Below are 12211 nucleotides of genomic sequence, written 5' to 3'. Positions count from 1 at the left end.
GATCACGTGCACACGGTGCATTCATTCAATTTTATGACGTTTATACCATTATCGAACATTAAATGTAACACGTCATCAATTTATTCGTATTTGAAAAGGACACCAGAGAGAAAGAGCGTTACGAGAAATGACAGTCACTGACACTGTTAGACGCCATTCCCAAGTAGCATAGATCATAATGTGATGTGTGTCTTTATGAAAATGGGACTCATGGGGTGTATTATCCACTCGCCCTCGATTTGTGGATCCTACTAGTCCATGACGTCACTAGCGTCAACAAACAAGTTATATTATGCGTTAACAAATCCTTTTCACATTTCATATGCAGAGGTTAATGGATATACACTTACCACATAACGGTGTGTCCTCACGTGTAATCCTACCGTTTACACATTGACTGAAAAAAAACAAAGTCAACATTATAATGACATCTGGATTATGACAAACATGTGCAACAAGATCACTTGATAACGACAATACGAAGTAAAGTGACATAGCAGAAATGCCCGGATGTCAAGACGCCCGCAGGAGAACAAACCTTAAACTATGTATGACATATGACATCTTCCTCATCTGTGTGATGTATGCAGTATTGGAAGCAATTAAATGACATCAACAATCGAACAAAAACAAGTTTGAATCTAAGTGGAGCAAATATATGTTACCAACCAACAATTTAGACCCCTAAATAAATGTACGAGCACGAGGATTTGAGAGCTGTCAGTTTATATTTGACTTTCAGTTTCTGTGTGACTCATCCCCACTATACTCATTAAAGCCGGTGAACGTTCAGAGGAACGCTTTCTCTATGGGGTCAATCTAAACTAAATAAAAACTGGTGTGAATATATTTTGAATAGGAACGCATAATATGAATATAAACATAATAATGAAAGCTGTTTAAGGTCTTGAATCCCTAAAATGTAATTAATTTATATGGAAAGATAATAAAGATATGCTTCCAAAAGTTCATTTTCATTTTAAATAGTTTCTTACGCATTTTAACTCACCATGCATAACACTCGTCGTTAATATAGTAATCACCATTTGGTATATAAGCATTATTCACATAGCAGCCCAAAGTAGTATCTGTCGGTACATCAAATATAATATATTAATATTCATAATTGAAAGAGTAAATTTATACTGTCCATACAATTGTGCAAACTGAATTATATTAAAAATATTTTACCATCAGGACAGCACAGAGAATATTTATAGTTGGTATCTCCGAGACAGGAATACCCGAATGGACAGTCTTCTATAATAATGGATCCCGTTTGAGGAGTGGTACCACAAAACACTGTATAACCATGCGAGGTCAAATGAACACCACCGGTACATGGATGCACATCTATGAAAGAAAAACTTTATAATATAATTTCATTTATTTATCGCAAGCCAATTTGACATAATACATGAAACACGCTTGTTTAGACAATAATAACAATGTTGTAAAATTGACTGATACTATATCCATGAAGAAGTACTGACTTCAAGATCATTGGAGCTAGATTGATCGTGAGGAAAATCATAAAACTTAATAAAATTTCTAAAAAAAAATCTGTATGATTTGATTGCACATGCTGTTAATAAATTATTAATTTGCTTAACTAAAAATGGATTAGTTTAAGACAGTGATGTGTAGAAGTCTATTCTAAATTACATTTCATCATGTGATGTAGGTTATGTAAGAATTTATAATATTGTGTCTTGGTTACTGTACATGAACAATCAAACTCCGTGCATTAAGTGCTCTGGTACCATGATAATTAAATTACTTTGCAATTTTACGTTCACAAATCTCTGAAATACGAGACATCTTTTATGAACATAGTAATGATTGATAAACGATGAACTAAAAAAGTATTAAATTTAAAGGATTTTGTGGTGGAAACTTTTAAAGGAACTCACCGCATACCTGTACAATGCACCTAAACGCCGTGCCTTGACACTGACTGAGTAAAGAAAGTAAATTATATATTCAAAATAATAACACATACACAAATCGAACAGAATTCACTGTCGTGTTTACTTTATATTACAATAAACGTGAATATTGAATGAACCGTGACATTATATATTGCATTGTACTCGTACATACCATAGGACACAGTCTATTATACGATAAGCACCATCTGGCCAGAATGAACCATCACTCATAAGACACCCATACGGCTCTACATAAAATGGGGTTAGCAATATACAAACGTTACTCCTATTGTTAACCAAGGCGAAACCGAGGTAGAAAATAAGTTATGATGTCATTGACATTGTATGTCCACTGTTTCTGGGGTGAACTTTGTTATTATTATATCGACTAAAGCACATATTGAAATTTCATTGTATGAGTACTACAATATACATTGATATCAAATTCTCACTTGTTACAGCAACCTTGCAACAATCATCACAACATTTTTCAGAGGTACCGCAGTTCCTGTCACTTATGCACGGGACACATATTTGGTCATCATTACCAATTCTTGGACATTCGCCAAGGAGATCTGAAAATAACAAAGTACGGTACGACAATAGCATCAGAAGTAGGAATATTTGATAAACGCGTTTAAAACTCTTTAGCCCAACTGTGAAGAGGAAGTATAAAAATATACAGAGTACGTGTATTAAAGTAAGAAATTCAAAGCTTCCGTGATTATAAAACAAAACAAATCTTTAAGAAAACCAAAGCTTCAAAATAAAAGCTATAAGGTTTATACAAACAGCTGACGTGTGAGTGTTATGGGACTTATTTTTATAAATGAAGTGGTGGATATCTAGCGTAATTACGGTATAGAAAGATAATAACTAACAATAATAATTATAACTAACTTTGTTAAACTACGAACATGCTGAACAAGGCAAACACATCAAACAAATTAAGGAGCAATTCCAAATAAAGTTCTAAAAGATGGATATACATCGTTATTTGTTGTGCCACATTCCCACTCATGTTTTGATATCAAGATCACAGGGTGTATCGTTTAGATTTTCAAATACATGTCAATAGTTTGTAAAAAGCTTAATGAAATATTTGATTTGTTATTAAAATATGTCTATACGCAGACGACACTTTTGTTGTTCTAAGTAATCAAGCTTAGCCGGGATAAAAACAGTTTGACAACATGATGCGGGCAATTCTCAGCCTGAAGACTCGAATCATGATTGCATCTTTATATTTAAGTTTGTTACAATCTCCTTGGTAAAAAGTGTAACTTTGGATGTAGTGCTATTGAAATCGTAATATTTTACGATATAACAAGAGTGAACATATACTGGAAAATTCTTCAGTACGGTTTATTATATCCAAGTCGTATTATGAGGTGAAACATCAATGATATTGACTCATAGTTGTATTATTAACTATTTTTGACGTATTACAAAACATACACTTTGATGATTACCACGTCGATCTAGCTTGCGATTAACTCGAATGCATAAATTGAGCTGTGGATTAATGAACAACATTAAACCAGTAAACAAAGGTAAGCCTGCTGAAACATTTCTGTGTTCCAATGTTGCAATAACATATCCAACCATAAATCCTCAAACAAAAGTCTTATAGGGAAATCTACAAGTCAAGAACACAAAACAATTGATTGACAACCATTGATAAAACGGCACACAAAAACAAAAGTAAACTACATAGTCAATACATAAGATGGTACTCAATGATATAATCAGTTATGGTATAATTACCCGAACAATCCAATACATTGCCGTCAGCATCATAGTATATAGCGTTACAACCACCGCAGTAATCCGCTTCACATCCAGCATAAGGAAGTTCGCATGACGTCACATCACATGGATCCACTAAGCAGTTAACCAATGATCCATCGGAACATCTCAATTCTAGAATAATATTTCAAATATATGAAATGACTTTCAACAACACAGTCGTCACTACAATCTATATGATGCTTGATATACTTCATAAACTATTGTTATTATAATAGTATTTCAAACTAATTTACAAACATTTCACTAAATAGGATCAAATCTTGGAGGTAAGAAGAGAATCAAGGAAGATAAATGGGCTTCAAAGTATGCAACCATAGAGGTATGTACCTCCATGATGCAACCAAGAGAAAATATGAGTTTGTAAAAAAAATGAGCCCGAGCTATAATATATATATATTATGATTGCAGATTAGGATATAATTTATATCACTATTAATCAAAGCTCTCCAAATATATTGATATTGATTTGGATAATATCTTATCCAGGCCATCACTTCACACTATCGATATTTGTAACACACCGTGTAGTTTTAATTAATCAGGAATATCGTGTTAATACGTTGAAACAATGAATACAAATACTCACCAGCAGTGGCGCTTATTATTTCAACTTGCTGGTATGTCGAGAAAAAGAAAAGTACGGCGTTAAATTTACACTGAGGAAGGCAATAGATGTGATATACAGCGTGAATTTGAAAAGGCATGTGTAATCAGGACGTAAAATGTATAGAGAGTAAAATTGTTCTTATACTACATACACTTGTGTTTTGTACTATCTAATGTTTTTTCACTTAGGTATTGAAATGTTCCCAATATACAGTGTCTTGGTAACGTGCATTCAATTTAAGCTTCTATCGAAACTAAATTTTCGTTTAAATGGCCGAAGACAATCAGGGGGAATATATATACAACAACGGAAATGAGTATTTATTTAATTATACTTACCCTTAAACCGCGTGCATTTGCACATGCAATTACGCATGTGTAAACTACCAATAATAAACTTAACTTCATGTTGCAGACAACTGAATGAAAACATGGTGAAAATTTTACTGTGATAAAAAACGTAAATTAATAAAGGCGATAAAATAAAGCGCACCGATTCGCGGAATACTATGAGCAACAGCCAATGAGACTATACTAGTACACACCCAAGCAAACTGATTAATATTTGTCGAAAGAACATACGTCACCGTGTAACTCATTTCCACATTAAGTTCATTGCTGCCGAATACAATGCATATTAAAATGTATTTATGTTTTGATACAACGAGCGATCAGATTTAAAGCGTAACGAATCAGATTATTATTTCTCTGGGTATGAAGTTATACATACGTTAGGATTTTCGTTAGTATTTCGTTACTCGTTTAAAATTTACATGAAAGAACGTACTCTCGCAGAAGGATATCAAATAGAACACCTGATGGTTGGTTGGCTGGCTGGTTTGTTCATTGCAATTCGGATTAAGCGTAAACATTGTTTATTTAATTAACATATTACACAAATTGTTTTTCATTGCGAGGTATAGCCTCAAGGGTATGTCCGTCACTATGTTGACTTCAAAAACATTCACACTGTGCTGAGACAAATACAATTCGGGTTTTTACGAAAATACACGATGGACAGCGAATCAATATTCAGTTAACGCGTTAACGCTGTAGGTTTGCTTGTTCGGTAATACTTTCAGTCCTTATTTTCTAAGCTAACAACTTCGATATTATGAGTCTACGATGCGAAGTACCACATCGACCGAGTGTGGATTCATACCACACTAGCTAGTCACTGTAATGACAGATTGTTGTTAACATAGGGAAAACCTTATAAAAGCGCGGGAATGTCACATTTTTTAAGTTAATTTAACTCGCGTAAAAATTCAATTTTGACAAAACTTTTAATGATAGGAAGATTCAAATAAATACGTTGTAGTCATTCGTGTTTACGAATTTTAGAAGCATCTATCTGGTCAAAAACATAGAAAGGCCGACAAATCCTGAAACGTATGCAATCAGAAATGTTCGAGTACAGCGTAATGCTGGTTTATTTTTACCCATGGCAGAAATCGAACAATTTGAAATTTGAACAGACCTTGGCAGTAGGTCTGTTTTTGCTAGCTGAGATTTGAAATGTTTTCATTAGTTGTAACGCATTTTAGTACAAAACATTAAAATACTGTATTGTTTTTTTTCCGTAAAAGCCCCGTTTTTTCATATAATTTATGCAAATGTGTCGATGTCACGGTCTATTGTTCACGTTGGAAAGCAAAAAAAGAGATCGGCGATTTAGCCAGAGATTGCGTCTCAAAATCGCCCTACGTATATAATCACGAATATTACTACATAACTGTCTTATTGTGAAATAAATAACCTTAGCAATCGATTGTTTATATTCGCATAGTATTATATGAACACAAAATTATTCGAATTTATACGTATCACAGTAAAAATATTAATAGAAGTTCGGTTTTAAATGTGTAATTTCGTTCTCGCAGTACAGTAGGACTGCCATGTGACTTAAGGCCGTGACACCTAACTTCATGTCAAGTCTAATGCGTGCTAAGTAAGTAACACATAAAGTACGCATCTACTTATTAAATATGCACCAACAACATTTCATAAGACTAACCTTAAAATTGGACCGTCATCTGCCGTGTGTGTACTATGGTAAAAAATCGCTACTTTATACACTAATACTTGCTTTGTCGGTACATGAAATATTGATTAGTTATCAAAATAATAATCCAACTCTTATCGTTAATAATACGGATTTTTCAAAAAAATGCCAACACATGTTTGTAATTTATGAAAACAATAGATGTAATAAAATAACAAAGTGTACGCCATACGGTCCTTGAGAGAACATATTGCATCTGGTTAGTGATTAGTTTGCTTGTTTCTCGTTTTTTTTAGATAATTAAGGATTATTAAAGTATCAGGAAAGAAAGCAAGTATGTTTGAGGAAAAAGTTAATTTCCAACTCTATTATTTGCGTGGGTGCAAAGTTATTTATTCTTCAACATAAATTACAAATACATAGTAAAATTGCACATGCTGTACTGCGAGTGTATCGGTCGCACTATCACGTTTGGTTCAATTATATAAACATATCTTTTCAGTTATTAATCATGTTTTTAATAGAATCCCATGTGAAATAGGTAATAAAGGGTTTTGAATTATGATTGTTGAAAAATTCTGGATAATACGCATACTGGGTTTGTGATGTGCGTATTTTTGCAAATTTTTGTTTTCCAGTGGCGTGTTATGTAATGTGATTGACTAATTCACGGTTGACATTTAATTCAAGCAAACAAATAATTAAACAAAACATAGAATAGTTACTTGCGCATTTATAAATATCGCGGCATTTAGATATTTTAGAAACGCAATAAACCTAAGACAGCAAAGTAACGCATTTGAGGTTGAAATTATTTACGTTATTGTCTGCGTTTTCCATATTTTTAAAATTCCACTTCGAGACCATATGAATCCATGTGACGTAGGCATGATATATTAAATAGCTGTTGGAACATTTCCATTCATAAAAAAACGGTTTATCTACAAGCTTGACTACAGATAACGAAATGACAGATGAATTGATGACACAGGAATGTACGTGTCCTCCGATACACCTGTGCTACAAATCGCGCCACCTAGCGGCGATGCAACACAATAAAAGAAGAATCCCTTTTCTTTCTGAACACGAGTTTTGTATCGTCGTCGCCTGTTTTTCAACCTATTTTTTTGAGAACTAGTTTATATGATGAGCGTTAGTAATAAAATATCCAGTAAACCTGTTTTGCTTTGTAATTTTTATTACAAACAAATATTTGCCGCTGGCTTTTTTGTTTCCGTTCGGTGTTTGGCTGCATTCCCATGGCGTGGATTATATCTGCTGACAATACGTCTACGCATTCGTTATTACGTGTGCGCATATTATGGTTCAAATGAATACAGGCGGCAAATGAATACGTTGGTCGTTTCTAGCGGGCGCTTTTTACATGTATGTTTTATGTGTCAGCCTACATGTGTTGCCACGTCATTACAATTGTTGAAATATTGTGTTTCTAGAATAAAAAATACTACAGTCAGTCTTTGAATCCGAATCAATGGCTCATGCCGTACATATAGTCTCGCTTGTCAGACTTTGAATTTGCAATACTCGATGATACTGGATCCCCTAGGGCACCACTCGCGTTGAAGCTGCGCGACATCGTGCTCTTGTATTACCATTCCAGCTATACAGCCAATATTTGTATTAACCAATTGCCCAATATATATATACATAATGTTATCCAAAAATCTACATTCTCTGTAGATAACTGGATCGTTATTTGATGCAGGGAATCTCTTCCAAAATAACCGATTCTTGTTTTCACCAGCTGATTGACATTCACGTAGAGCCTCTTTAACGACCAGCATTATATCTATATATTCTGTCCATTTTATGTGCATGATTATTTGGTATTATTGACACAACATCTAGTAAACAATAAGGAAAATAAATTGCTCTACGTTAATGATGTATCTATATGTACGACTGACGAGAAGCTCAAAATAAAATTTACAATAAAATTTTACATCACAATTAAACAAACGAATATATATGAATATATATATGAATATATATCCTACATTCCATGAAGTGTGAGCTGTAGCTCAATACGTGAATTGTTCACATGACAGTTTACACGCTGATTTATTTCAGGCTATTTTTTCTAATTATCACTGGATCGGGATTGAACGGAGGCGTGATGCTGCATAATAGTGCGATGTATAATTAACACACAATCTTAAGTGGTCAAACTTAACCAGACTGTATTGCAGATTCCACGTCTTAACAAAATCTCACGGAATTCCTCAAAAATTTACACATGATTTACTATCGACAGGATAACATAATTAAATATCCGGCGACAATATCCATAAAAAACAATACTCTGTGACCCCAAACCGTTTATCGTCGGGATACGCTGTATATTACAGGACGGATTCGGTGTACTGTATCAATTATTAATAGTTAATTAATGGTATTCAGATTGTAATCCTGCAAACAATTTCGTTTATAATATATATCCCTGTACCACGACTTGTTAGCCTGCATTATGCTTTCATCTCAAATACAGTGGTGTACAATGTTCCCATGATGGCATCCTCCGAAATATTACATTTCAATATACATATACTCATAATCTCTGAAGTATATTCATATACTTACGAGATTCTGTCAGGCAAAACATGTTGCGTGAAATTCTCGTGTATTTTAATCTCTGTCCAATTTAACTTCCGGTTTATTTTGTGACGATAACGAAATGTCTCACTTTTTTGTAAAACCAAACTGGAAAAATAAAAATAAAACTTTGCGATAAATATTTGTTTATGTTGCGACGCATTATGATTAGCAGGATTAGTAGTATAGTTTACACATTGACACCTATTACGTTATCGTCACCTTTATCATTTATAGTATTGTTTCCGTGACTTTTTCGGGCGTGTCGTCAACTTCCATCGTTTGACTATTGTTATCATTATCACCATTTTCATTAACCCTCTTTTAGCCAATATATATTTTGTGTTATCCTACCGACACCATAAAAAACCTTGTGAAAATAGAGGGCATTTTTGCCTGATACCTTAAAATACCATAGCCATTTTTGCACAATGTCTCTTTTGGTTTTACATCTCCCAAACTTTAGATTATGGAATATTCTTACAACTTGTATGCATTATATCTATTATGATGTCTTTTATGTATTATACTACTTTTATGAAATACACGAAAGGTATTTTTCTAGTCATCACTAAAAAATCACACATGGCTTTTTATGGATTGGACCATATTGATGTTGGTATGGATTTATGGTTTATTATGGTATCAGCTATTATGGACATTATGGTTTTGTTATGGTACAATTTGTTACACTTGGATTGAATATGGTAATTTATGGCATTTTATATGATACTTGATTGTGAAATGGTATATTATGGCTTCAGATTTAAAATTTTATGGTAATACATGGTGTCAGACTTCACTAAACCATGTGTTACTATACCATCAAGATTTCATTAAAATTTGATACACAGGTGCAAATCTGTTTGGACTAATGACATATGTTTGCTTCTATCTGTCCAGACGTTTTTGTTTATCATATTTATACTTAGTTTTTCTTTAGCCAAAATATATCAGTGGTCAAACTGTAGAAATGTTCATTTCTTTTGCTAAACAAATTCTTCTAGTGCCGCTAGTCTATAAACAAATGAAGATCATTAACATTTTCAAAATGACAGCTGTTTTAGCCCATGAAAAGGTTACTACACGGGCAGTACATGTAAATGCTAAATCTGTTGACATCATTTTGAGTTTCAAAATTATTCAGAGTTTAACAGAATTTGATCGTCGCATTTAGGTAATTATATTTTCTCAAATAAAAACCTGAAGCCATATATCACCATAACATGGTATTTTATGGTCCAATGATTTCCTTTCCCAATCCATAAAAACCCATATTGTCTGGCAGAAAACTTATTCCTTCTGAAACCATAAAGTACAATATTTTGTGGTCCTGAGGTTATGATAAAATAAACGTGTATTCCCCAAACCATATTTTACCATAACATGGTATTTTATGGATCAACGATTTCCTTTCCCAAGCCATAAAAACCCATATTATCTGGCTGAGTACTTATTCCTTCTGAAACCATAAAGTACCATATCTTTAATTATTACTGTAGCCATATAATGCCATAAGATAAATGCCCTACGTTCTGCACAATCTGAACGCATAAAATACCATATAATTGATTTTAGACTGGAAACACCCCAAGTCATACAAAACCATATTTTGGGGGGCAAGATTTTTTTGCCCCCCCCCCTAAATTCAAATTCTCAAGTAGCATAGTTACTTGATAAACCATGACTTACTCTTTTAGGCAAGTTTACTTTTATCTCTGGTTTCATGATTTATTAACACAATTCACAGCTGTCATGTTTATCGTAATTAGCATATTTTTGTGTAACCCTCCTCTAATCGTACAATTTAATTTATGTGTCTGAATTTCATGAAATGAGAAGACAATATTCTATTCTAAATGGAAAACCAAGTTTAATGTCAATTTGATTACTTAAAAGGCAGTATTTGACAATTGAAATTGGTTGAAATTACACAACAAGTCTTGGCTAGTTAGTGCGAAATGTATGCTGGGAAAATAGGTGTCCATTTTTCACATGGTATTTTATGGCGTCGGTAATGTCGTTTGCTTCATCAGTTCTATCACGAGTAGCAATAGTAGACTGATCAACAGGTATTGGTTCAGGGTCGGGGCGGGTTTTACTATTTGGAATAGAATGATCGCGAACTGGGTCGTTTGAAGTTTGCTGTTGACTTACTGGGCAGTTTCTCATAATATGTCCCTTTTTTGACACCTGTGACAAACAATATCATCAGTTGACAAGTAGATACGATATTGCCGCTTCTCATGAGTGAAATTAATGACACCGTCAAGTTCATTATTGTCGCACAACATATAAACTTGGCGGCGAAAGGATTTGACGTGTTTCAGCTCGTGTTGTTTGAACCCCAGTGGAATTAAGCGCAAATTGCTAACAACGCGGCCATACTTTGACAGTTCAGTTTGAATAATGTGATTTAGTATATATGGGAGTACACCTGAGAGAATTATTTTAGTGGCAGGTTTAACAAGGGGTTGCACATGGGTAAAGCAGTCTCCCACTGACAGACCAGCTGTACAAACAGTTTCAACAGCGTTCACAGAGTCGAGAAAAACAATAACACTTCCGCTCATTCGGGAAGCGGCAATAATATTCACAGGTTTGAGAATAGCAGAAATACTTTTAACATATGCTTCAATTGGTATCCCATCAATTGATTCGCATTTCAGACCATGTTTACGTGTTAGCCCTGCAAAATGGTTAACACGTGTACTCGCCGTGGAGGCCGCCATCTTGGAAAAGCCCCACGAGGAGCAAACTAAAAGTGAAAAACATAATCAACTAAAATACGGTAGATTTTTACCGAGAAAACAAAATGAATAAACGGCAGTAACTAAGAAGTATTTACAAAACGTATTGGAATAAAAATAGTCACTTACTAAGTATTTGAAGCAAAGAAAACGTGTTTTTGCACAGCTCTAACAACGCATGGCAGTCATGCGTAGTTAGTTAGTTGGTTGGTTAGAGTAGCTGCTTTTCACCATTGACACGCAGAACGCCGCAAACCAAACGATCTGACACATACCGCGCGTGGAACTATGGGAAAAGTGGTCGGAACTATTTCCACACTGTACCAACACAGATGGCGCTATTCGGTTGGTTTCCGGCGATCTGCTTGTCAATACAGTATTGAGAAACATTAGACCTTTAACCTCGCAATTTACATACATTTTAATGTTAATAAGATAAGGCATGCTGATGAGTGTTGTGCGGTATTTTAATTGATCAATTCATTAAAGATTCA

General features: G+C 34.1%; 1 protein-coding gene across 1 annotated transcript; it reads right to left on the bottom strand.

The window, feature by feature from the left end:
* Positions 1-318: 318 nt before the first annotated feature.
* LOC146739409 (uncharacterized) lies at positions 319-12007 on the bottom strand. The gene is made up of 10 exons (XM_085502768.1): positions 11847-12007; positions 4689-4768; positions 4330-4357; positions 3699-3854; positions 2384-2506; positions 2104-2179; positions 1914-1957; positions 1192-1353; positions 1010-1088; positions 319-397 (listed from the first exon to the last, which is right to left on the bottom strand). Exons 2-10 carry the CDS (start codon positions 4755-4757, stop codon positions 319-321), a joined length of 816 nt encoding a protein of 271 aa, XP_085358894.1. The 5' UTR covers positions 4758-4768; positions 11847-12007.
* Between the last annotated feature and the right edge of the window lie 204 nt (positions 12008-12211).

The sequence above is a fragment of the Saccoglossus kowalevskii genome, chromosome 8 (genome assembly GCF_978046115.1).
Source record: "Saccoglossus kowalevskii chromosome 8, keSacKowa6.1, whole genome shotgun sequence".
NCBI classification, from domain to species: Eukaryota; Metazoa; Hemichordata; class Enteropneusta; family Harrimaniidae; genus Saccoglossus; species Saccoglossus kowalevskii.
This window is presented reverse-complemented; position numbering and strand designations above follow the sequence as displayed.